The sequence below is a fragment of the Phacochoerus africanus genome, chromosome 1, assembly GCF_016906955.1.
Source record: "Phacochoerus africanus isolate WHEZ1 chromosome 1, ROS_Pafr_v1, whole genome shotgun sequence".
NCBI lineage: Eukaryota > Metazoa > Chordata > Mammalia > Artiodactyla > Suidae > Phacochoerus > Phacochoerus africanus.
The window spans coordinates 24451349-24478624 of record NC_062544.1 but is presented as its reverse complement, the minus strand read 5'-3'; the positions used below and the strand labels follow the sequence as shown (position 1 = coordinate 24478624).

Sequence of the window (27276 nt, the reverse complement as noted above, 5' to 3'; positions counted from 1 at the left end):
TCTGGGGAGACACAATTCAGACCATAACAGGTTTTCCCACGTGGCTGTACCACTGTATATGCCCACAGTAATGGTAATGAGAATTCCAGTTCCTCATCTCTACTTGGCATTGTCAGATTTAGTCATTTAACTGGGTGTGTACTCATATCTCATAGTGGGTTTTTTGTTTGTTTTTTCTTTTTTAGGGCTGCTCCTGCAGCAAATGGAAGTTCCCAGGCTAGGGGTTGAATCAGAGCTGCAGCTGCCAGCCTACATCAGAGCCACAGCAAGGCCAGACTGATGTTGCAGCTTGAGGCAACACTGGATCCGTAATCCACTAAGCAAGGCCAGGGATTGAACCCACATCCTCCTGGATACTAGTCAGATTCTTTTTTTTTTTTGCTTTTTAGGGTCGCCCCCATGGCATATGGAGGTTCCCAGGCTAGGGGTCTAATTGGAGCTGCAGCTGCTGGCCTACACCACGGCTCACGGCAATGCTGGATCCTTAACCCCACTGAGCGAGGTCAGGGATTGAACCTGCAACCTCATGGTTCCTGGTCAGATTCTTTTCCGCTAAGCCACAACGGGAACTCCGCTTGTCAGGTTCTTAACCCACTAAGCCACAATGGAAATGGCCTCATTGTAGTTTTAATTTGCATTTTCCTGTTGAGAATATTTTCCTGCATTTATTGACCATTCCTATTTCCTTTTGCAAGGTGTCTGTTAAAAATTTTTAGCCCTTTAAGAAGTGGGTTGTCTTTTTACTACTGAGTTGTAAGGAGTTCATTCTATATTCTAGACAGATATCCTTTGCAAATATCTTCTCCATGTCTGTGGCTTGCCTTTTCCTCTTCTAAATGATCTTCCAAAGAAGAGAAGCTTTTGATTGTGCTAAAGTCCAATTTATTAGTTTTTCTCTTTTATGGTTTATGCTTTTTACGTTGTACCTAAGAAATCTTTGCCTACTCCAAAGGTGCAAAGAATTTCTCCTCTATTTTCTTTCTTTCTTTCTTTTTTGCTTTTTAGAGCCGAACCCTCAGCATGTGGAAGTTCCCGGGCTAGGGGTCGAATCGGAACTGTAGGTGCCCGTCTACACCACAGCCACAGCAACGTGGGAGTCAAGCCTTGTCTGTGACCTACACCACAGCCACAGCAATGCCGGATCTTTAACCCACTGAGAGAGACCAGGGATCGAGCCTGCGTCCTCATGGATCCTGGTTTGGTTTGTTACCACTGACCCACAAATGGGACCTCCTCTCCTCTATTTTCTTTTAGGAGTTTTACAGTTTCAGGTTTTATATTTTGCTCCATGATCCATTTCAGGTTAATTTTTGTCCATGGTACTCAAAGTTAATTTTTTTCTATGTGGATATTCAATGGGGTTGCAGCAGCATTTGTTGAAGAAACTTTAGCTTTAGTGATATTTTTCATAATTATCCTTTCCCCTTGGATTCCAGGGTTGGAAGGAGCTGGTGTGACAAATGGACTGCATCGGTTAATTAGTAACTTATCTCTATTGCCATCTTTGCTTTTCAAAGACATACATAACCACCAGGCTTCTGAGCAGCATGAGGCAGTATTACCATACTGAGCTGAAGGGATTCCAGCCAAAAGCAGAGAATCTGACATCTAGTTAGCTGGCTCAGGGAGACTGTGGATAAACATAAAATCTCCCTTAGGATTTTCCCAACAGGGAGAACAGATCTTGGCTCTCCACCCCCGAACCCTGTGATGAAAACCTCCCTGGCACTTAGATGGGGACTCGTAGGGGCTCTATTCTCCCTCCTTTGCCCCCTCAGTCCCTTGAGCCTTTTGATCTACTTTTTTTTTGGGGGGGGGGGTCTTTTTAGGGCTGCATCTGCAGCATATGGAAGTTTCCAGGCTAAGGGTTGAAGGAACTACCGCTGCCAGCCTGTGCCACAGCAATACCAGATTTGAGCTGCACCTGCGACCTATGCTACGCGGCTCGTGGCAGAGCTGGATTCTGAAACCACTGAGCAAGGGGAGGGATCCCGGATCCTCATGGATACTAGTCGTGTTCTTAACCCACTGAGCAAGCCAGGGATCGAACCTGCATCCTCGTGGACCCTAGTCAGGTTCCTCACCCACTGAGCCACAGTGGGAACTCCTTGATCTATTCTTTAATGGTGAAAGAACCAGTCAACCTGGGACTGTCAGGGAGCACCTCAGTGAGAATTCTGGGGATGCCACGTTAATCAGCACATCCCCAGAGCTTGCTGAGCTCCAGGTGCTACACTGAGACCTTAAAACCACACTGAAAGTGACTCTTGTCTCCCTTTTGCAGAGTCAAGGGACCGAAGAGTCAATGGGCCTTGTCCTGCATCCCAGGCCACTGAGTGGTGCCGCTGATTTCCTACCCAAGCTCATCCAGCTGCACTAGACTCAACCACCAGAGATGTCTCATATTGGTGACTGAGAATCTGATCTAAAATTCTCCTGGAAAGGAAAAAACAAATCTCGTTTATAGAGAGAAAAAGAATTAAAAAGTGGCCACAACCATAAATGAAAATAAAAACCATGTATCTAGAGCTGCTCCTTGTGGCACATCGGAAACGAACCTGACGAGTATCCATAAGGGCGAGGGTATGATCCCTGGCCTCGCTCAGGGGGTTAAGGATCTGGGGTTACCGTGAGCTGTGCTGCAGGTTGCAGATGGGGCTCAGATCCCACATTGCTGTGACTGTCGTGTAGACCGGCAGCTATAGCTCAGATTTGACCCCTAGCCTGGGAGCTTCCATACATCTCGGGTGCGGGTATGGGGAAAAGGCGGCCTTTCCCTGTGGGGTGTGTGAATGAGAGCAGCCCATTTGTACTCTGAGGTCAGTTTAGCAGTCTCTGCTAAAAGAAAACATTTCCATATTCTTCAGTGAAATACGGCTGGATGATACTGTGTCAGGAGCGCACGGGTTTGGGGGTACTCGCAGTCACCACGGCTGGGAGCATTTACCAGGACAACCTGACTTGAGAATGACTCTGCAATGTCTGGTGAAATAGAAAACACACATGCCCTGGGAGCCAGCGGGGCCACGTCTCAACCTCTGTCCTAGACACGCTCCCAAGGAGGCAGATACAAGGGTTTTGACGCTAGCATGATTTGGGATCACCTTCTCCGTTTTCTCATACTCTAAATAAGAATTTCACATGGCTTGTGGATCTTAAAAGAGATCCAGTCTTCAGATGATATGCACGAAAGAAAGCTAAACAGATACCAGGGGGGATACCAACGGTACCTTGCGTTGGGCTTTGGGTGCTGAGGGAGGAGGCGTGTAGATGCGAACAGAGGGCCAGTCTTTGGAGCCCTCCACCAGGGACTCCAGAGCTGAGCAGGCAGAGCCTGGGTAACATTCCAGGACCAAAAGGAGCCTCCAGTCTGGGGGGGAAGGGGCTGCAGATGGATTTACCCCAGTAAGGCAGCTCTGGGATTCCCAGCCCTCTTTGTAAGTCAGTGTTTAGGGAAGTTTGAATGGCAAGGGGTGGGGAGAGAGGGGCCACAAAGGGAGAGAGAACAGAAGGCGGTTGCTAGGAGACGGCGTGAAAAGTCTCCACACAAGCCTGGAATTTGGCGGAAATCACTGATCTTGTGCCAGGGTTTTGGAGGATGGGTCCTGGGCCTGTTTCCGCATCAGACTTTTGCTGTGCACCAGAAGAGAGGGAGAGAGAAGGGAAGAGGGAGGAAAAAAAGAGAAAGGGAGAGGCAGGAGAAGGGAGGGAGGGGAGTGGGGGGGGGGGAGGCGATAGAGAGGAGGATGGAGCTGGGGAGGGAGGGGAGGGAAGGAGAGAGAGGAGAAAGAGACACACCGGGAAGGAAAGAGAGAAACCGACAATATAGGCAGAACCCTAAAACAAACAGATGAACAAAGAAAATTTCAGGAACCTGTGTTCTACTTTTATCACATGGAAGAAGAGCCAAGGAGAAGAGTCATAGAGGGGTCCCCTCCTCAGCCAAATCCAGCCCACAGCCTGGTTTTGCTGTCCAAGGGCTAAGCTATGAATGGATGTTACATTTTTAAATAAAGGGCTGAAAAAAAAAAATCAAAAAAGAGAGTGATGTTTCATGACATGTGCAAAGGCAGTGACCTTCAAACCACAGTGTCTGTAAGTGCGGCTTCAGGGACAGAGTCGAGGTGGCTGGTGTGTGTACCCTAGACGGCTGTTTTCACATGATGGCAGAGCCGAGAGGATGCAGCAGAATCCCCACGGCCTACAAAGCAAATGTTTACTACCTGGCCACCTCCCGAAAACACCTGCTGAAGCCTGGAGTCAAAGATAATAGGGAAAGACTCCTTCTGAGACCAGACGTATAATTTGGGGCTGTAACAGAATAATATGGAAGAGTCACTGAGTGCTTCCTGTGGGTCACGGTCTATGTTCAGTGCTGACCATGCCTAATTGTTTTGGGCCTGCAAAATACCCTGTGTGTAGTGACTATTTCTTAAATCTGTATTTCACAGGTGGGGACACCAGTGCTGGAGCCTGATTCTCAGCCCAGGACTCACCTTAGAATTACCCAAGAAGGGAGTTCCCAGTCGTGGTGCCGTGGAAATGAATCCGACTAGGAACCATGAGGTTGTGGGTTTGATCCCTGGCTTTGCTCAGTGGGTTAAGGATCCGGCATTGTCAAGAGCTGTGGTGTAGGTCACAGACGCGGCTTAGATCCCATGTTGCTGTGGCTGTGGTGTAGACTCGCAGCTGTAGCTCTAATTCGACCCCTAGCCTAGGAATCTCCATATGCCCTGGGTGCGGCCCTAAGAAGCAGAAAAAAAAAAAAAAAAGAATTATCCAAGAAGCTTGGTTTGTTTGTTTGTTTGCTCGTGCCCCGGTATGGCAGCCGTCTCCCAGCCAGGGCTTGAACCCGAGCCACAGCTGTGACGATGCCAGATCCTTAACCTGCTAGGCCACTAGGGAACTCCAAAGGAAGCTTTTAAACTGACTAATGTTCAGGCCTCACCTAGACCTAGGATCTCACAGGAAGTTGGCTGAAGAAGACTCTGAATCTACATCTGTCTGAATTCAGAGCACATGTCCTGAAGCCCAATCAACTTCCTCCCCAGTGGCCAAGTTCTTAGGCTGCTCCCTTCCTAGACGGGACTGCGCCTTTTCCCTCCCCAGCTGGTAGTTAGCTGTGGTCCTCCTCCATTTCCTAGTAAGAATCACGACTGTCTCTTGTTCGTCTTACTGTGAGCCTTGCACTCTAACTTCATCCGTGGCTTTTCCTTCAGTCCTTCTGATAACCCTCCACACTTGGCATGACACCTGCACTTTCCAGCTGAGGATCAGACAAGGTCAGGACGACTCGCCCCACAGTGGCTGCTCTTGAGGGAGAAGGCACAGACTGGGAGGAAGCATGGTGCCGGCTGGGAGAGCTGGAGATGCTCGGCTTCTTGATATGGGTGCTAGATTCATGGGTGGTCTTGTTTCTGAAAATTCATTGATCCACACACTTACGCCACTTTTTCTGTAGGTATATTTGGTTGCAATAAAACGTTAAAAAATGCTTTGCCTGGACTTCCTGTCATGGCTCAGTGGTTGGATACCGACCAGTATCCAAGAGGTCACGGGTTTGATCCCTGGCCTTGCTCAGTGGGTTAAGGATCCAGCATGGCTGTGAGCTGTGGTGTAGGTCGCAGGCACGGCACAGATCTTGCATGGCTGTGGCTGTGGTGTAGGCCAGTGGCTACAGCTCTGATTGGACCCCTAGCCTGGGAACCTCCATGTGCTGCTGGTGCAGCCCTAAAAAAAAAATGCTTTGCCTAAGGTCACACAAAAAAGAGGAAGCTAGGGTTTGAACCCTAGTCCATCCCCATAACCATTTCCCAAAGGCTGTGGTGAGACCCTTTGGTGAACACGGGACTGAAGAATACGGATCACTTCCCCTTCAGACCCGGTTACACCAAGGAGGAAGTCTCTCTGGGCAGTACCATGTCTTTAACGTTGTGGAAACACTGACTAGGCTTCCTTTTTTTTTTGTCTTTTTTTTTTTGCCTTTTCTTGAGCCGCTTCCGTGACATATGGAGGTTCCCAGGCTAGGGGCTGCATCAGAGCTGTAGCCGCCGGCCTACGCCAGAGCCACGGCAACTCAGGATCCAAGCCGAGTCTGCAACCAACACCACAGCTCACGGCAACGCCAGATCCTTGACCCACTGAGCAAGGCCAGGGATCGAACCTGCAACCTCATGGTTCCTAGTCGGATTCGTTAACCACTGAACCACGACGGGAACTCCTAGCCTTCCTTTTTAACAGCCGGGAGAGAAGATCTTAGCCTTGGAACTTTGGAAAGCGAGGCTTTCATACTCTCACTATATTTTCATTACGTTTCCTCTTCCACAGTTACCTTCTGAGGCAGACTTGGCTCATGGCCTAGTCAATATCCATTCCTCCTTTCTTTCTCAGTAGGAAAAATCTTGATTTTTGTACCAACTTAGACACTTGTCTCCCAGCCTCCCTTGCGGTTAGGTAGGCCAAGGTGCCAAGCTTAGTCAAGAAGAAAGTGGAAATTGCTGGGTGGGACTTTTAGGAATGCCCCTTGGTTAAATGGCCCACAGGAAGACTCTGTTGTCTTTCTTCTTTCCTGGTGCCAGCCTGATGGCTGGTGACCCAGCAGCCATTTTGTGCTTAGCAGCCTTGAGGATGGAGGTCACACAGTAAGAACAGCAAAGCAGAATGAGAGGAAGAACCTCGGTTCCCAGTAAGAGTGTGGGGCTGACAGCTAAGTCTTGGACTGCCTTCTCCTAGTGTTCTTTTCAAGTAACAAAGAAATAAACTTCTATTTTATTTAAGCTTATTATTTCTGCTATTCCTAGCAGTCAAATGCAATTCCTTACTGTGGAGTCTTCTGTTTTTGGCAAACTATACTTATTTTCTACATATAGTAATATAGAGCTGCTTATAGAAACTTTTTTTTTTAAACCAAACTAAATACAAGTGCATCCAGACAAACACTAATATTTGATGTGAACTAGCATGAGTAATTCATGGGTCACAAAATGACAAACTGGGGAGGGGTGTGGGGAACCACTGTACCAGGCCCAGCACATACTGCCTTGGTGCCTGTGGAGAACCATGAGGAGAGAGGGTCTCTGTCTTCACAGGGGAATACTTCTCTTGGTTGCTTGAGTGTTTGAGGATCTCATCCCTGAGCCTGGGCCAGGCCAGGCCAGTTCCCAGGGGCCCTCTCCCTTACCAGCTGTCTTCCAGGGTCTGTGTGCTGCTCCTTCCCTCCTGCCTCTTCTCCAGCTCCACGGCTGTCTGTTCCAACAGAGCAGACACTGCATCCTGCGGAGACAAAGGCTGATGGGTCCATCTGTGCACCGTGGGCATAGTCCCACCTGGCAGGAATCAAAGCGTATGGTCTTCCCGGTGAACAGAGGGTAAAAACGCAAGACTGGTGTGGGGACGTGTTTTGCCATTAAGTCATATACATTAGAAATGCAGTCCTGAGTTCTTCTAATGGGCAGTTCTCCTGAGAATAACCTCCCTATGCACAGACAGGGTTTGGAAGACAGCCAAGTTTAGGGTTTGAATGAGACAGAATTACAGCTCTCCGGCTGTACGGAGGTCATACATCGTCAGGGTGACCGTCCCCTAAACCACGGACAGCAACACACTCTGAGAAGGACCACGAGACAGATAACTACTAGATGTTTGGGAAGAGAGGGGTGGCAGCAAAGGTAGCTTGAGAGGTTGCATTCAGGGAAGACTTCCTGGAGGAAGAATGTCTACAAGGACTGGCATTTACAGTGAGGAAGGCTGTGTGACTTGAGGCAATGACTTAACCTCTCTGAGACTCGGTTTCGTCTCCTACCTACACCACTTCTGAGGTCCAGCCATCTCCAATTTGGGGAGAGGCTTTTCCTTCCGGCCAGCCAGGTGCTGCCTTTACGGGAGGGGGGCACACAGCTGTGGCCCAGCTTACCGTGCTTTCGGGCCCTGGGGTGGGGGCCATGGCTCCTGCTGGTTTGGATTCCTTGCTCTGTTTCTTTAAGTACTTGTAGCTCAGGAGGTTGTACCAACGAGTCGACCTCTCCCCGGACCGGCAGACCTCAGCCAGGCTGATCTGGGCGCCTCCCTGTTGGGGATGGGAAAAAAGAGAGCATACATGGGGGGCTGACAAGGGAATTTGGCTCCCGGGGGAAAGTATGAAAAACACCACCCCAGGGGAGATGGAAGAAATGGCTGGGTGTTAATCACTTCCACCGACACAGTAGTTCACCAACCTATGGATTCCTTGCCTTCTCTGGTTCCATTACATGTTTTGGACGTTAACCCCTTATCAGATATATGATTTGCCAATACTTCCTCCGATTCAGTAGGCTGCATTTTCATTTTGCTAATGGTTTCCTTTGGTGTGCAAAAGAATTTTTTTTTTTTGGTCTTTTGCCTTTTCTAGGGCTGCTCCCACGGCATATGGAAGTTCCCAGGTTAGCAGTTGAATCAGAGCTGTAGCCACTGGCCTACACCTGAGCCACAGCAACTTGGGATCCAAGCCGCATCTGCAAACTATACCACAGCTCACGGCAACGCCAGATCCTTAACCCACTGAGCAAGGCTGGGGATCGAACCTGCAACCTCATGGTTCCTAGTCGGATTCGTTAACCACTGAGCCACGATGGGAACTCCTGCAAAAGCTCGTTAGTTTGAGGCAGTCCCACTTGTTCATTTTTGCTTTTGTTACCTTTGCTTTTGGTGTCAGGAGTCCAAAAAAAAAAAAAAAAAATCTTGACCAAGACTGATGTCAAGAAAAATTTGCTCAAAGCCCCAATAATAGGGGACTGGAATCAACTGTAATATAACTGTACTGAGGAACATTACACAGCTATGTACAAAAAAATAAGAAAGAACTCTAGGTACTGAGGTGGAGAGTTTTCCAGGCTATAGTAATTCCAGCAAGATACATGGCCTATTTTGGGCTGGCTCCGTGGTGGGAATGGTCTACCTTGGTAAACTGCATGCAGTTTGATGGCATTTATGCATTCTCCATTCATTTCACACACCCACACACCCACCCCTTCCTAGTAGCCTCTATGTGCGATGCGAGGCACTGTTCTGGGTGCTGGGGATATGGCAGGATTTAAGGCAGAGAAAAATCCCTGCCCTCATGAGCTTACACTCCAGTCTAGGGGAACCAAATACTCAATCAGTGAGTAAATTCTCTATTGTGTCTCACAGAGTCTAAGATGCTATCAAGTATAAAGTATATTATTATTTCCAAGACCACTAAGAAAGAAACACAGCTGTCAATTAGACTATGACCTGCAGTCTAGTATATGTCGCATCTTTCTTTCCCTCCCTCCCTTCTTTCTTTCCCTTTCTTTCTTTCTTTCTTTCTTTCTTTCTTTCTTTCTTTCTTTCTTTCTTTCTTTCTTTCTTTCCTTCCTTCCTTCCTTCCTTCCTTCCTTCCTTCCTTCTTTCCCTCCCTCCCTCCCTTCCTCCCTTCCTTTCTTTCTTTCTTTCTGTCTGTCTGTCTGTTTCTCTTATTTTTAGGGCAACACCCTCAGTATATGGAGGTTCCCAGGCTATGGGTTGAATTGGAGCTGTAGCCGCCAGCCTACACCACAGCCACAGCAACACGAGATCCAAACCACGTCTGCGACCTACACCACAGCTCACGGCAACGCCGGATCCTTAACCCACCAAGTAAGGCCAGGGATCGAGCCCATGTCCTCATGGATACTAGTTGGGTTCACTAACCACTAAGCCACGATGGGAATGCCTACATTACATCTTGATTTCATAGGTGATACAATGTGAAAACATGCACCCTCATATCTATGGTACAGAGAGATATTAGGTGATGGAAAGTGCTGCAGAGAAGGAATAAGGGAATGCAGGTGGCAACGTGATTTGGAAGGTGGAAGGTCGTTCTCACTCTAGGTGACAACTGGGTCAAGATCAGAATGAGGCAAAGGAGTCTTGCCCATCGGTATCCAGGAGAAGAGAATTCTGGTGAGAGAGATCAGTCATGCGCAAGGCTGGAGAAGGGGCTGTGCTGGTGTATTCAAGGGGCACAAGGAGGCTGGAGGAAGAGTCTTGGGGACAAAATCCAAGAGATGACAAGGAGCATATCCCAAAGGACCCGGGGAACCAAGCGAAGGCCCAGGTGTTCACTCTGGGGGGAGACAGAAGCCATCCTAAGGTTTAATTTTTTATCGATTCACTTTTTAAAATCTTTTTAGGGCCACACCCACAGCATATGGAGGTTCTCAGGCTAGGGGTCTGATCGGAGCTGTGGCCACTAGCTCACGCCATGGTCCAAGCTATGTCTGTAACCTACACCACAGCTCACAGCAATGCTGGATCCTCAACTCACTGAACGAGGCTAGGGATTGAACCCACGTCAATCTACTCAGGTTCATTATGGCTGAGCCACCACGGGAACCCCCATCCTAAGGTTTTAAGTAGAAGAGGGGCGGAGTTCCCATTGTGGCTTGGTGGTTAATGAATCCCATTAGGAACCATGAGGTTGTGGGTTCGATCCCTGGCCTTGCTCAGTGGGTTAAGGATCGGGCATTGCCGTGAGCTGTTGTGGTGTAGCTTGCAGACGTGGCTTGGATCCTGCGTTGCTGTGGCTCTGGCATAGGCCGGTGGCTACAGCTCTGATTCCACTCCTAGGCTGGGAACCTCCATATGCTGTGGGAGTGGCCCAAGCAGTGACAAAAAAAAAAAAAAAAGATAAGTAGAGGAGGGTCATGCACTAATTTGCATCTTAATAGGGTCACTCTGGCTACCGTATTGAAAAGACAGGAAGGGCAGAAGGAACAGAGGCAGGGAGACCCAGCAGGAGATTGCTGCAACTGTCCCGTGGGAGGTGGTAGTGGGTCAGGAGTATGGTGAGAAGTGGCTGGAATCTGAGGAGCTTCAGAAGGGGCTACCAGGAGCTCCTGAAGGATTGGATGTGGGGTACAAGAGGAAGGAAGGGATCCAGGATGACCCTGATGTCTGTGGCTTGGACAACAGAAGAATGGGGTTGGTGTCAGCTGAGCCAGCGCAGGTATAAGAGGGAAGATCAGGGGTGCGCTCTGGACACATCCTTAGTGATGCCTACTAGATGGGCAGGAGAGGATGCGGAAGAGGCAGTGAACATAATGCCGGGATGGGTGGAGAGGACCAGGCTGGCACCATCATATGGGATGGTGTTTGAAGCCAGGCGCTAGGACAAAGAAATCGCCGAGGCCGTCCATGCAAGCAGAAAAGGGGAGAGGAGAAAGCCCAAGCCCTGGGGCTCTCTGATGGACAGAGGGCAGGAAAACGAGCAAGAATCTGCAAAGGAGACAGAGGCAGAAGCCAGTGATGGGGGGAAGAAAGCCAGGAGCGTGAGGGGCCTGGGAAGCCAAGTCATAGCAAAGAATGTCGGGGAAGGTGGAATGAGCCATTAGCCAGCTGCTGTAGACAGGCCAGGAGAGACGGGCATGGAGAGCTGGCCACTGGATTTTGCAACCGCTAAGTCCCTGACGAACACATTTCTGGTGGAATGATGGGGGCAAAAGCCCAGGTGGACTGGGATACAGAGAGAACACAAACACCTCTTTCACGTGTTGCTCTAGAAAAAGGAAAGAAATAATGGAGTAGCTGGTGGGAGGAACGGTGTCATAAATTTTTTTTTTTTTTTTTTAAAGCATGGGAGAAATAATAGCATGTTGGTATATTGACAGGCCAGATCCAGGGGAGGAGGGAAAAAGAGACAGAGGAGCAAGCGGAAGAGTCGTGGTTGGCATGATGTTCTTGAGAGAGGATGGCCACAGATGAGAGTGGGGAGGGCGGCCCATCCTTAGAACCGGGAGAAAAGACAGAGCCCAGGACACACAGATGCAGCGTGGGAACCATAGGGGCTCTCTTCTGCTTCCTTCTGCTCTCTTAGAATTGGGTGGGAAGCAAGGGTCTTGGCCGAGGGAGGGCAAGGGTGGGGAGGAAGGAGAGGATAAGAATTCCTTCCTGGGATCCAGGCGGGAGAGTAAGTGGTCCAGGAAGATGCAGTGTAACTGCTGGGCGGCATCAAAGCCCACGAGAGGCTGGTGACCACAATTTGCTTGCTTGCTTGCTTGATTTTTGTCTTTCGTCCTTTTAGGGCTGCACCCGCGGCATATGGAGGTTCCCAGGCTAGGCGTCTAATCGGACTTACAGCTGCTGGCCTACACCGGAGCCACAGCAACGCCAGATCCAAGCTGCATCTGCGACCTATGCCACAGCTCACGGCAAAGCCAGATCCTTAACCCCTGAGCAAGGCCAGGGATCAAACCCGCAACCTCATGGTTCCTAGTTGGATTCGTTTCTGCCACGACGGGAACTCCACGACCACGATTTTAAAGGGACGCCATTTGGTCTGGCTAGGTGTGTTTTTCTCCAATTGCACAGGTCGGGAGGAGGGGAGAGTTCGCTTGGACAGGGCTGGGGTTTTGCCAAGTGGGAGAGGCAAAGTGAGAGAGGGGGCAAGGGAGCGGCTGTATGAGTGGGCCCCAGGCTGCCCACGTGCAGACCCTATGCAGTGGGGAAGGAGCAACTAGGACTGGGTTGGAAAGCTGGAGATGCCTGCCACGCCTCCCTGAAGCATGTGGTAGACCTGTGGTCTGCAGTGAAGGCAGGCCGTGTATACATCCAACCCATAATCCAGTCAGAGAGTGCCATGGTGACTGTAGGGAAGCTGGAATCTGTGTTCAAATCCCCACCTTGCCACCTACTCACTGGAGGACCTGGGCTTGTTAATTAGCCTTTCTGGGCCTTGATCCCTTATCTGTCATTTGGAAATAATCCTAATATTGCTTCCTAGGGCTGTTGTGAAGATTAGATGAGATACTGCGTGCAAAGTTCTTCGCCCAGTATTAAGACACGCACAGACACTGCTCAGGATGGGTCCTCCTGTCCTCGCTGGCTGGTTAAACGGCTCAAAATAGACCCAGGGATTCCGCAAACCCAGCAGTGTGGGGAGACGGTGGGTGGGAGCCAACAGCCCTTCCTCCTCGTGTCTCTCGTCTCTGCCTCCTCTAGCCACCAAAACACGACAGCCTGATACTCCACGTCCCCACTGGATATGGGAAAGTAGGCTTCCCGTTGGCCATGGACAGAGACGAGCCACGCGGGATGAGCGCTTCGGCTGCTGTCATGGCAACCAGCAATGGCCAGACTTCAATTAGGAAGGAGGAATAAAAGGCATCCAATTAGGAGAGGAAAATAGGATTGGGTCTCTTCTCACTGAGGAAGGCTTGGGGCTGAGGAAACGCTTCAGTGGAGGAGCCCGAATTTGGAAACGCTTTCTGCTCCATCGTTTACAGCACCCACCTTGCTGGCCCAACCCTCCCGACATCATTCCACCTGCAGGCGCCAGGGAGCACCGTGCTGGCACAAAGAAAATAGCCAGGGTCTGATGCGGGTGGGCTTCCGAGGTGGACTTGCCTGGGTTCTAACTCTCTTCTTGCCACTTCCTGACTGTAGGACTGTGGGAACGGACTTTGGGCCTTGGCTTCCGCACGGGTCTAATAGCACCTATTTTTTTTGCCTTTTTTTGTTGTTGTTGTTATTGTTGTTGTTGTTGTTGTTGTTGCTATTTCTTGGGCCGCTCCCGCGGCATATGGAGGTTCCCAGGCTAGGGGTTGAATCGGAGCTGTAGCCACCGGCCTACGCCAGAGCCACAGCAACGCGGGATCCGAGCCGCGTCTGCAACCTACACCACAGCTCACGGCAACGCCGGATCGTTAACCCACTGAGCAAGGGCAGGGACCGAACCCGCAACCTCATGGTTCCTAGTTGGATTCGTTAACCACTGCGCCACGACGGGAACTCCCCAAATAGCACAAGACTGGAGTGAGGACCAAACAGGAATAAGACACATAAGGATCTTAGCTCAGGGCCCACCGTATAAACTGTATCTGAATGACATAAGCTATTACATTACTGTCAGCAATAATAGTAACAACAACATAAACGGCAATTATGCTGCTATATACCCCAGCTGAGAGTGAAAGGGATGGGAACTGATCGCCAGTGAGACCTAATGTGAGAAGGCACTTCCCGGCTTCGCATTTTTGCTGTGGGGACCAGCAGCAGCAGCATCACCTGGAAGATTTTTAGACATGCAGAATCTCGCTGACCTGCCTAGATTTGCTGAAGCAAAGCCCCAGGTAACTCGTGTGCGTGAGGAAGTTCGAGAAGCACTGTGTTAGCACTTCCTTTAATTCTCAGAGTGCCACCTGTGAGACAGCGAGTGGGAGCTAGTTTTACAGATATCAAAACAGACTGAATTGAAGAGTCTTAGGCCAGAGTTTCCCAGTGGCCTAGCAGTCAAGGGTTCAGTGCTGTCACTGCAGTGGCTCAGGTTCGATCCCTGGCCTGGGAACTTCTGTGTGCTGTGGGTGTGCTCCCCCTCCACCTCCAAAAAGAGAGTCTTAGGCCACTTGGTGGGGAAGGGCAGGGCTAGGGACTCAGCCTCGGGCACAAGGGAAGGGGCCTTGTCATTCCATGGCAGAAAAAGGAGCTCCCCTGCTCCCCTTTCCCTGCTCTCAGTAAGTCTGGGAGTGCTGCTCCCCTATGGGACAGCCCCTGCCTAGAACCCAAGATAGCTGGGCTGACAACACTAGCTGTGTTTTCTCTAAGCCTTGTCCTTGACATGCAAGGTGGACCCATCCTCAGAAGGACAGAAGGCCGGGCAGACAGACAGACAGAGCCCTCACCAAGCACTCCTCCAGATGGCTCCTGTCGGTGCCACAGACGTCCACTCTTAAGGTCTTCTGGTGAAGAGCTGGGTAGGACATGGACACCCAGAACACCTCGTTGAACGCCAGGGTGTCCGAGGCGTCCAGGGGCCGCGTCCGGAACAGGCAGGTGGTGCTTTCGGAGCAGGGAAGGATGGCCACGCGAATGTTCCTGGAGGGACAGAGAGAGCCGGGGTCAGGGCAGCTCAGCTAAACAGCTGTGGCCAACACGCAAGGAAACAACAGTGCATGAGAATGTGTACCGCCTCCAGGCCTTCTGAGGTTCCTCGCGGGGGATGCCCAAGGGGCCCCAAGGATAAGATACTGCTCATCCTCCTCCTGAATCTCCTGGTCCTTCCACCCTCGACATGGAACCCGTGTGTACAAGGATTGATGAGGCTGCTTGTGAACCCTGAGGAAAGCTCACGCGACTGCTGGTGGGAAGGCAAAATCACACAACCCCTGCGGAGGGCAAGGTGACGATCCTTGCAAAACCACAGATGCAAGTACCCTTTGACCCAGAGCTGGCTTCCAGGCATCCTCCCACAGACACCGCTGCACGAGTACCAACGAGATGCGGAGAAGGCCACTGATGCCGGCACTGCTTGTAAGAGCGGAAGACTGTGCCCACCACCCGCAGCCCATCTTGTCTTCCTTCGGTTCTGCCTGCTTTCTAGCCTGCCACGTGTCACACCCCCAGATGCTGGCTGCACGCAGACCACAGAAATGTAAGCTCTGGCTGCTGCCCCCAAGGCCTGCGGTCCAGGAAGGGAGGAATCCTTAGGCAGCTGAACTCGATGAAACATAAACCCAGCGGGCAGTGGGCAGAGCCGGGATGCAGACTGCGCAGGTCCTTGCTGCATTATCAACCGTCAGGCGGCACCCACCACACCCTGCCCATACAAGCCCTGTGATGGAGCTGGCTCTCGAGGAAGGCAGATCTGGCTCTTTGTGCTTGGAATACTTGAGCTTAGAGCAGACGAAAGGGGCTGTGACCGTCTTCTCTGCCAGGCTTCAAGTTCACAAGGGCAGGGGTTTACTCGCCACCCCCTTCTCAGTGCTGGTACCTGCGAGGGGCTCAGGACGCACATGTGCAGGGTTCAAGCTGCCTAGAGCGCTCTTCTTTATAGTGAGTGTGTTTGCCACCCCGCCTGCACTGACACGCTGCATCACGGCCACATGCACTAAATATTCCCAGTGGGACTAAGGGCCCACTGTGTCCCCTGGGATGGCCGCAGCTGGGGGAGGATCATGTTCCCCCCGCAGCTGCACACTCACACTTTCTGGTCTTGTTGCAGCAACAGAGCATTCAGGTTGTTTAGCTGGATGATAAATATTGCAAATTGCTTATTCTTCTCATCATACCTGAAATGAAAAAGGGGCATATGGAGCATCTATTAGTATAATTTCTCTCTCCTGTTACAGATGCAGCAGCTGGCTATTCTGCGGACTGTGGTGAGCTGCAGAACACAGGCCCAGTGTGGGCTACCCCAAAGGGATGTAGGTCCAGAGCTATCAATATGAATTTTTACATCTTTCCCCCCCCCTTTTTTAGGGCCACACCCGCAGCATATGGAAGTTCCTACACTAGGGGTTGAATCAGAGCTGCGGCTGCTGGCCTACACCACAGCCACAGCCACTCAGGATCTGAGCCATGTCTGCAGCCTATACCACAGCTCACAGCAATGCGGGATCCTCAACCCACTGTGTGGGGCCAGGGATTGAACCCGCATCCTCAGGGATACTAGTCAGGTTCATTACCACTGAACCACAATGGGAACTCCTAAATTTTTAAAGAGAAGTCAGAGGTTGTATAAAAGTTCCTGATATTTAAATGTTGGCAATTAATTCCTCTTTCAAAAAAAATATCAAGGCCATCCTGCATTGAGAGGAAACAACAAGGACCAGAAATCTAGGCTGCAGCCCTCAGGGGTTGACTTTGGGCCAGGTGAGAGGATAAGACAAAAGCCACAGCAACAGCAACCAAACAGACCAAGAGGCAGGAGGTCTCGGTCCCTGCCTGGCTCTGCCACTGGCCAGCTCAGTCATCCTGGGCAAATTACAAGGTCTTCAAGCCTTGTTTTTTTTGTTTTTTGTTTTTTTTTTCTTTTTAGGGCTGCACCCAGGGCATATGGAAGTTTCCAGGGTAGGCGCTGAATCACAGCTACAGCTGCCGGCTTACGCCACAGCCATAGCAACCCCTGATCTGAGCAGCATCTGCTACCTACACCACAGCTCACGGCAACCCTGGATCCCTAACCCACTGAGTAAGGCCCGGGATCGAACACACATCCTTATGGATACTAGTCAGGTTCGTCACCACTGAGCCACAGTGGGAACTCCTGAATCTTGTTTTTTTCTCTTTTGTGAAATGAGGAGCTGGGAGGCAGGGAAAGGGACTCCCTCACTTTAGTTAGGAGCCCCCGGCTGTCAGCAGGTCCGGCTGGCTCTGCCTTCCTCCCTGGGCTGCTGTGAAGGTCAATGCTAGAGATGGTACAGAAGAGGAAGAGACGCTGCAAACCACGCCCCTCGGTCCTACCCTCCCTGTCACTTACTTCAGGGCGATCTGAACCCGCGTGGCACCTACTGCTTCTGACTCGTCACTGTCAAAAGCTGCAGCTTCTGAGGCTCCCAGTCTGGAAGGCGACAGGGAGAGCAGGAGGGTCAGGCTCCCTGGCAGTGACCTGGGGCCCAGGTCATTTTCCAGGGATGGGGTTCGCTGGATCCTCAAGGAGAAAGTTTTGGGTTTGCTCGGCCTCCCCGTGGACCCTGCTTTCCCAGGACTGCCGGGGATCCCTCTCTCGAAGTGGCTGCTCTTTCTCCAATACTTGCTCCCCTCGCCATGCAACCTTAATGGCAACCTTGGAACAAGCAGGCTCCCAAATGGGAAGTGGCTCCAGGCCCACGAGCAGCACTGTCTGCATCTTCAGCTCCGGTGGGTCCCTCCCATGCACCTGCTGGCCCACGCTCTGCGTGTTCAGAGTTCCCAGGACTCAGAGACCCACCTCTGCACCGAAGCCTCATACACACCACTGTCCCCGGCCACAGATTCATCCGACACGGCAGCTGAGACACAGGCCACTTTTAGGCTGCACCCCTGAGCCGCATTCACAGCTGGAAGACAGGGGAAAAAAGGAAGGATGAAAGACAAAAAAACTCCAAAAAAACAACAAAAAAAAGGAGTTCCCGTCGTGGCGCAGAGGAAACAAATCTGACTAGGAACCATGAGGTTGCGGGTTCGATCCCTGGCCTTGCTCAGTGGGTTAAGGATCTGGTGTTGCCGTGAGCTGTGGTGTAGGTTGCAGATGCGGCTCGGATCCCGCGTTGCTGTGGCTCTGTGGCTCTGGTGTAGGCCGGCGGCAACATTCCAATTAGTCCTCTAGTCTGGGAGCCTCCACATGGCACAAAAAGGACAAAAGACAACAGACAAAAAAAAAAAAAAGGAAGGATGGCAAGGTGGGGTTTAGAAATCAGAATACATTTCCATCACAATACATACGTCTGATCCCCCTGTGGCACTAAGATGATCCCCCTCAAATCCGACCCCCTCTGAACTTGACGGCAAGGTCCTGGCTTGTTTGGGGGTGAAGGTAATGGTAACAGATGATTCTGTGTTTAACACCCCAGACTCTGGAGCCAAATCACCCGGGTTCCCCTCTCAGCTCCAGCACACGCTTCATGACACTGGGAGCCTGATTTAATCTCGCTAAGCCCTGGATTCTTCATCTGTAAAATGAGGATAAGGGTACCTACCTCGCAGGGGCGGTGGGAGGACTCAGTGCGACCTTACAGGCAAGTCCTTAGTACAGGGACTGGTGCAGGGGACGTGCCCCAGAAAAGTCACTACCGCTATCCTCAGCTACGACGGGCACTCCCATCACCATGGTGATGACCTAGATCGAGCCCTACACACCTGGGGCACAATAACAGCCCCCGGACCCTTGGGAAGGGCGAGGAGGAAACGAGGAACGGTTTTAAGTACCTACTCTCCTACCTGCCTGTCCCATTCCAGCCCTAACTCCGCCTGTCCTCCTTGCCCTTAACAGGCCCTCAGAAGCCTGTGATCTGGGGCTCAGACCCAGCATTCAGCACACGCCGCACAATCCTTCCTTGTCCAAGTAATGGGTGCCGACAGTGTGCCAGGTCCATTGCCAAGGTCAGAGCTACTGAATTGAACAGGCCCGCTCCTGACCTCCACGCAGCAGGGGAAGGTCACATTCAGGGGCTTCAACCTCACAGCCAGCACTTCGGAGCACCCGCTGGGTGCCAGGCACTTTAGGAGCAGGATGGGGAAGGGGATAGTGATGGCGGGTCTGGGAGAAGCCAAGGTGTCACCTGGGCCTGCCTGTCCCAGCCTGTGTCCCACATCTGCTGCTGCAGCCCTGGAGACCTCCTGCCTTCAGACCCACCCCCCCCTCTCCAGCCTCCACTAAACCACTTAAAGAGATTAATTTGTCTGCTGACTGAACAGTGGCACTAATCGCATAACCTGCTTAGTGTCTGAGCTCAGCCTGGCATCAGCTTGGGCGGGGAAGCCTTCTGGAGATGGCGTGAAGAAACGCCGACCTGAGATGTGAGTGCTCTCTGGCCCCCAAGCTGCAAGGACACAGCAGGGGCCGGGGGGCGGGGGGTCACTCCCCACACCCAGCTGGGGTCCCAGCATCCATGAGCCAGCTTATTGCAGTCCTTAGACAAGGAGCGCTGGGAAGGCTTCTTGAGCCTCGTTAGAGGTTCCACGTGCACCCCCTCCTCTCCAGGGAACAATTTTCTGAAGTTTGCCACCTGCTACAGTAGGAAGCCTGTTTTTATTTCTGTTGGAGCGCGCTCGGCAAGACTCCCTTCCTGATGACGGAGCCCCAGGGATCTCCCAGCTCCTCTTCTAAGGAAATGGCTGGAGCTCACCCAGCAGAGCCTTTAATTAACCAGGAAACCGCGTTGGTTCCCCCCCCTGCTCCCACTGGCCCTTGTACACGGACGAACCAATGAACAGATGACTCTGGGCACAGCGCCGGCCCTCCCACCCCTTCCTGGAGCTCAAGGCTGAGAGAGGTCGAGCTTCCAGCTGGCCTCAAAGGAGCCCTTTGCGGACAGAGCGGGCACACGGTTCAGTGTGGGTACAGGGCAGGCGGTCCTGGAGCCAGTTCTGACGTTACCCCTTCACAGCAGTGGCAGTGACACCTTGCACCAGTCACTTAGCCTCGCTGTCCCTTCTTTCAGTCTAAGGGAAGGATAAAAACAGCACCCACCCCCCCAGAGTTGCTGTAAGTATGCATGACAGTGCCTGTGTCTTGAATACCTGAACTCAATAAATCATCCTTGCTCGGTCTGGACCATCACGCCAGAGAGGCATGGTGGGGCCAGCCAGCTCCAAAGTCTCTTTGGAATAAATACACAGAGCTGCCTCATGGCCTAAGAGGAGTGTGACGATAAAGAGGTTGTGTTCTGGGGTCAGTAAAACCCAGATCCCAATCCCTGCTTCCCCAGTCGTCAGCTGGGAGGAACTAGGGCAAGTGAGAGCCCCGCCCTGAACCTCTGTTCCCTTATCTATGAAAAGGGTAAATAGAAACAACCCTATTTCACCACATAAAGCACATTGCCCGCCCCATCCTGCACCCCCCTAAGTCTTAATAATTCATTGTGAGGTTGCTGTTAAAGAGTTTTTCTTCTAGAGAGTGCCTGTTGCGGCGCAGCGGAAATGAATTCAACTAGTATCTGCGAGGATGCAGGTTCAATCCCTGGCATCCTTCAGTGGGTTATGGAGCCGGTGTTTCCATGAACTGTGGTGACAGCATGGCTCAGATCCCATGCTGCTGTGGCTGTGGTGTAGGTTGGCAGCTGTAGATTTGACCCCAAGCCTGGGAACTTCCATATGCTGAGGGTGCAGCCCTGAAAAGCAAAAAAAAAAAAAAAAAGTTTTTTTTCTCCTAATACATCTTAGCCGTCATCAGCAGCATCATCTTCTGATTTGAAGCGTCCAACCTGAATCTCAGTCCACAGCATAAGGCGCCTGTTGACCCCATGCAGAATAAAGTGCCAACTCCTTACCGCAGCTCAGCAGAGCTTATGCGACGGGTACTCCGCCCCACTCTCTGCCTCGGTGGTGACTCCCTCCCCTGGGCCCTCTTGCAGTCTCTTGCTCCAGCCTCAGAGACTTGGCTCTTATGTCTTCCCAGGCTGGCTCCTTCTCACCATTCAAGCCCCTGGTCAAATGTCACCTTCTTTCACCATCCAACCTGAACTGGCAGCCCCACCTCAACCTGAAAGGCCCCACCACAGCCCACGTTTTATTTTCTTCCTCATGCTTTTATTGGTCTGGTTGTTCAGTTATTGTCTGTGTCCTCATTTGTGTGTGGGCTTCAAGGGAACCGGGACCTTGTCTGTCTTCTACAGGGCACCTTTGTGACGGTCCCACATGGCATATCTGCTGGCTGAACATATGAATGAATCCATGTACACCCACTAGAGAGAAACTGTTTCAGTAGGGACTTAGTATCTGTTTTTTAATTTAAAAATTTTTTTTTTGGTCTTTTTTAGGGCCGCACTTGCAGCATATGGAAGTTTCTAGGCAAGGGGTTGAATCAGAGCTACAGCTGCCTGCCTATGCCACAGCCACGGCAACGCGGGATCCGAGTCATGTCTGTGACCTACACTGCAGCTCACGGCAACACTAGATCCTCGACCCACTGAGCAAGGCCAGGGATCGAATCTGCATTCTCATGGATACTAGTCGGGTTCATTATGGCTGAGCCACAGCGGTACTCCCGGGACTTAATGTCTACTGAATGAATGAATCCACCATGGAAATACCCTTAGCTCAGGACCTACAACAGAGTAAACACTTAATAAACACCTACTGCATGAATAGATAAATTGATACGCCACATAAAGATCTGGCTCATAGAGAGCAGTCAGTAAATGTCGCCCATAATGCGCACCGGGGTCCAGAGCTCAGGTCCCTCCCTCCTCCCCCCCTGGAGGCCCCTGGAGGTGCTCCCTACCTTGGCCCAACTGCCTGCCCTCCGATCCTGGTTCCTCCAGCCGGTACCTCTCGCGGGTGCTGCTGCCAAGGCTCAGGTCGCAAAGAGTGGCGCTCAGCTCGGGGTCTTCGAACTCCAGGTTGCTCAGGAAGGCATCTCCAGCCAGGAGGGGGTCGGCAATGAGCGGGGAGCAGGGTGGGGACGGGGAGGAGAGCGAGGAGCGGGGGGACAGGGAGGTCATGGACTTCGGCGTGCCGGACAGGGAGCGCAGGGCCTGCAGGCGGCTGCCCCCCTCCGCCTTCTGGGTCTTGGCCACCTCGTCCTCGTGGATGGTGGTGATGCAGCCCGAGGGCCGGAAGCCCGTGGCCCCCTCCAGGAGCAGGAATTCCACCTTGCTCTGCAGTTCCGAGTCCAGCTGCTCGAAGGGGTCGTAGTAGAGGTCGGTGAAGCTGGCCGAGGTGGAGGAGTCCAGGCTGGAGGCGGCCAGGGAGCCCCGGCTGGATGTGAGGGATCCGGGGCTGCTGCCCGACGACAGGCTCTGCATGCTGCCCGAGAGGCTGGGGGCGAGGGGGAGGACACGGAATGGGTGGGCTGCCTGGCACGTCTGCCAGGCTCTGCAAAGCACCACGTGAACTTAAACCTATCCTCCTGGACCCGCTTGATAGGTTCCAGGGCAGACCCCACATCCCCTTTTCACCAAAGAGGACATTCTGAGAAGGCCACATAGGTAGGAGGTGGCAGAGCTGGGATTCGAACCTAAGCCCGCTGCCTTAAAAGCCTACTTTTCTCTCTAGACCTCTGTTTCCCAAATCTCTATCAGGTGCATTCCGTTTCTGCATTTTTCCATATTTGAATCCAACACCAAATGTTTCTTAATACATTTCCCATGTTAATATAGTTATCTTAAAAGGAAACTTTTAGGAGTTCCTGCTGTGGCAAAATGGGATCAGCAGTGTCTCTGCAGCGCCAGGACGCAGGTTTGATCCCAGCCTGGCACAGTGAGTTAAAGGATCCCGTATTGCCGCAGCTGTGGTGTAGGTCGCGACGGTAGCTGGGATTTGATCCCTGACCTGGGAACTCCATAGGCCACAGGGTGGCCAAAAAAGAAAAAGAAAAAAAAAAGGAAATTTTATATCCTAGGTGTAATTCGAAGAGCAGTGCCACTTCCTACAAATTGAAGGTGACCATTAAAAAAATCTGAGGAAAACAAAATGTGACAGAATTCCAGCAGCCACACTGTCTAGGCCCGAGGCCAAGTCTCTCTGTGTGATGCAAGCTGGCTGGCAGGGGTGAGAGGCGTGGACGAGACACCCCGGCACCTGATGCGGGCCTTCCGTGTGCTGTTGGAAGGCCTGAGGAGGCTGTGGTCTCGGGAGGTGAAGGACGCCCCAGTGCCTAGACCACCCTCCTGCCTGCTGTGCTAAGGGCGTGCACAAGCCACAGGGCACGGGTGCAGGGCAGATGCTGGGCTGGGTCCCCTTGGGATGCACTCGGCACATGGCCGACCACGCACCTTTTCAGCTGGGAGTGCAGAGCTGCTACCTGCCGCGTGGCTTCCTCCAACTCTCTTACCAGCTGGTTCCTTTTACTGTTTAACTTCAACCTGAAGGGAGAGAAGGCGTGAGTAGGGAGCCCCGAGGGATTTGGCCTCCATCTGCCTGAAGGAGGAATCACAGGCGCGTACTCATGGAGAGGTACACACAGACCCACAGACCCACACACAAGGACTTCCTAGAAGCATTACGCTATGTTGTTTCGAGAAAGAGATACGGCCTCTGTGAATAATCTTACAAGAACTGCTACATGCCAGGTGCTGACTAAGAAACTTAGGACATTGCCTTCCTTTATTTGTACAATAACACTGGGTGGGATTATTTTTTTACGATTTCATATATGAGAAAACGGAGGCATTTAGAGTTAAGTAACATACCAAAAGCTAGAGAATTAGGGGCAAAATTGGGATCCCACCCACCATCTCTCTCTTGGCTGTGCGCAGACATACAGAGAGTGAAGACCCCACGAAGACCAAGGTCAAGGACCACGCGGAGACACCGTCTGCAAGCCAAGGGGCGAGGCCGCAGGAGAAACAACACTGCCGACACCTTGACCTTGGACTTCTGGCTTCTAAGACTGTGAGGAAATAAATATTTGTTGTTTAAGTTGCCCAGTTTGTGGTACTTTGGTTTGGCGTCCTAACAAATAAATGTACCACCTTAGGATAAAATACAGAAGGGGATAAAAAGATAGGGTCCAAGACCAGGCTCTGAGTACATACAAAACCTCAAGCCTTTTTTTTTTTTTAAATATAATGATTTTTATTTTTTCCATTATAGCTGGTTTACGGTGTTCTGTCAATTTTCTACTGCATAGCAAGGTGACCCAGTCACACATACATGTATACATTCTTTTTTCTTACATTATCATGCTTGATCATAAGTGATCAAGTGATCATAAGTGATCATAGTTCCCAGTGCCATACAGCAGGATCCCATCGCTTATCCATTCCAAAGGCAATGGTTTGCATCTATTAACCCCAAATTCTCAGTCCCTCCCACTCCCTCCCCCTCCCCACCAAGGCTTTTGGGCAAGAGTCTGCAAAGGAGCCAGAGAGAATGGTTCCGAGGCTGAGGAAGATCCTGGCACGTGTGATGGAGAGTCACAGAAACTGGGAGCAAAGGCCTGCCCCTGGGCATGCCCGGCACCAAAGTCCAATTAGCAACTCCCCCTCGGAAGGCACAACCCTTGAGTTTGGAAGCGACTGCTGGATATAGGCACTGCTCAGTCTTCAGTTGCTCCTGAAATTCCCCATCCGGGCAGCTTGAGTGGACTTCAGAAAGGGTTCTGGTCCCTGGAGTGGGTTTGCTCCAAGGTCCCTGGATGGGACAGGGAAGGGGCTCCAGCCAGCCAGCCTATGCCTTCATCACTTATGACGTGGGCTGCTCACACATCCATGACATTAGTGGTTCTATTTGTGGTCCACAGACTTCCCACATCACAAAGGGGGGGTATGTTTATTAAATGAACATTCTTTTTTTTTTTTTTGTCTTTTTGCCATTTCTTGGGCTGCTCCCGCGGCATATGGAGATTCCCAGGCTAGGGGTTGAATCGGAGCTATAGCCACCGGCCTATGCCAGAGCCACAGCAATGTGGGATCCAAGCCGCATCTGCGACCTACACGACAGCTCACGGCAATGCCGGATCCTTAACCCACTGAGCAAGGCCAGGGACTGAACCCGCAACCTCATGGTTCCTAGTCGGATTCGTTAACCACTGCGCCACGACGGGAACTCCTAAATGCACATTCTTGGAGTTCCTGTTGTGGCTCAGTGGTAAGGAACCCAACTAGTATCCATGAGGATTTGGGTTGGATCCCTGGCTTTCCTCAGTGGGTTAAAGATCTGGTGCTGCTGTGAGTTGTAACGTAGGTTGCAGACATGGCTCAGATCCCACATTGCTGTGGCTATGGTGTAAGCTGTCAGCTGCAGCTCCAGTTCAACCCCTAGCCTGGGAACTTCCACATGCTGTGGATGCTGGGCCCTAAAAAGACAAAATTAAAAAAAAAAAAAAAAAAAAAAAGCTTTCCTGGGTCCTACTTAGATTGACGGAATCTAAGGGGCAGTGCCTAGGAATCTGCATCTTGATGACAAATCCCAGGTGACTCTCAGGTACACTAAAGTTTATGAGCTGCTGCACTAAATGGGGATCATAAAGCAGGAGCTGTGTCTCGCTTTCCTGAGCACCTAGCACGGAGCCCAGCATGTGGACGTGTTCAAGAAATAACTGCTGAATGGAAGACTTCTCCCCACTGATGCAGGGAAAGCTTATTTGCTTTGCTGACAGACCTGGGTGTTAAATTTCCCATGGACAGATGTGTTCCACTGTTGGCCACCCTGCTGGAGGGGGAACGACTGAGCCACTGTTCCCAAAACATCAGAAGTGAGAACGAGTTCATTTCCACAGAAAACCTAACTATGCCATCCCTCCACCAACACGCCCAAGGCCTCCAACACAGGCCCTGCCATGAACACCAGTGTGTGCTTGAGACACAACTGGAAAGTGGGAAAATGGACCACCGGAGCAGTGGACAGAGTGGCCTTGGCATGGTTCTTGGCCAGCTCAATTCCCAGTGCCATTCTTTCAGCGTCCTGCCTGGGGTGGAGGTGGGGGAGCATAGGCAGCAGGTTGGCACGTGGAGCCTGAAATGAACAAAAATCTCATTTGTTTCTTTTTACGGCCACATCTGCAGCATATGTAAGTTCCCAGGGTAGGGGTCGAATCAGAGCTGTAGCTTCCGGCCTACACCACATCTGAACCGCCTCTGCAATACCAGATCCGAACCACCTCTGCAAACTACACCGTAGCTTGTGGCAATGTCGGCGGATCCTTAACCCACTGAGTGAGACCAGGGATGGAATCTGCATCCTCACAGAGACAATGTTGGTCCTTAACCTGCTGAATTGCAATGGGAACTCATCGATTTTTAACAGAATGGACTGGACTGTGGAATCTGACCCTCCACAAGAGCAAGAAGGGCGTGAGGTCTGGGGTTAAGGAGCGGCTGGGGTTTACCATTTCTGCCTTTATTTTCCTCTCTTTTGGAAGAAGACCACAGAGGCATGTTCTGATAGTAAATGCAGGTCTTCACTGGAGTCCCAACAGGGGGCTGAGGGGACCGTGGGCTGGGCAGCCTTGACTTCTTGAGCACGGGGGTGTAGTCACTGGCAGCAACAGGCAGGTGCCAGGCCACCTTCCAGAGGCACAGGCTTAGTGGGCCATATGGCGTTTGTGTGTGATGCTTGGCACATGCTGGGAGGCCGAGAACACATGAACTGTGGGAGCAGGCAGAGGATCCAGAAGGGGCGGGGATTCCTACGAGCTGCAGCTCTGCACCTGGGGTGCTGATTAAAAATGCAAGAGCCTGGGCTGCAGCTCAGGCCTGGGGAATTGGTCCCAGGGGTGGGGCCAGGGAGTCTACACTCTAATAAGCAGCTCCCAGGAGTGGTGGGGAAGGCTCATGGGAAGAGAGATGGAAGCCAGGGAGAGGATGGGGGGTGTTGAGGGGGGGCGTCCATGCCTGACTGATTTACGATGGGGGTCTGGCAGGCCTTGCGGTGTGCTTTTCCTGGATGTGTCTGTTCCTGTCCCTCCCAAAGTCACCTTGAACGGAGAGGCTGTTGTGTGCAGGGGAGAAGCATACTACTCCCATTCTGAGAGAGGAGAGAAAGCATGAGAAACAAGAGAAATAGAGACCCAGAGAGGGAACAAGAGTCAGAGGGATGAACAGAGACAAACAGCGGGCTGGAGGCAAATAGCTGAACACAGACCAAGACTCCTGGGCAGGCTTTCTCCTCTCTCTCCTGCAGGAGGCTCTCGGCCATCTGCACTGGCCCTGTGCTTCCCACGGCTCTCACCTCTTCCTGCCCGCGTGCCTCCTGGCTTCCTTCTGCATGTTCCCCCCAGAGGACCCTGCCCTCTGGGACCTCAAATCACCTGCTCAGTAGCTGCTGTGAAGTGGTGATTCCAAAGCTTCCCTGGACCGGCCGTGAGAACTCACTATTCCAGGGGAGCAATCAGACCTTTGAGAGATGGGACTGGAGTTCCCATCGTGGTGCAGCAGAAAC

The 27276-nt window shown here is 51.7% G+C and overlaps 1 protein-coding gene across 1 annotated transcript in view; it reads right to left on the bottom strand.

The window, feature by feature from the left end:
* WWC1 (WW and C2 domain containing 1) overlaps positions 1-27276 on the bottom strand; it is a 177304-nt gene that overhangs the window by 19905 nt on the left and 130123 nt on the right. Inside the window, exons 10-17 of the mRNA XM_047783615.1 lie at positions 23169-23258; positions 21677-22212; positions 17684-17792; positions 17234-17314; positions 15957-16043; positions 14658-14850; positions 7913-8065; positions 7181-7272 (exon numbers count right to left, since the gene is read on the bottom strand). Of these exons, the coding sequence (XP_047639571.1) occupies positions 7181-7272; positions 7913-8065; positions 14658-14850; positions 15957-16043; positions 17234-17314; positions 17684-17792; positions 21677-22212; positions 23169-23258 (1341 nt within the window). The remainder of the gene's footprint in view (positions 1-7180; positions 7273-7912; positions 8066-14657; positions 14851-15956; positions 16044-17233; positions 17315-17683; positions 17793-21676; positions 22213-23168; positions 23259-27276) is intronic.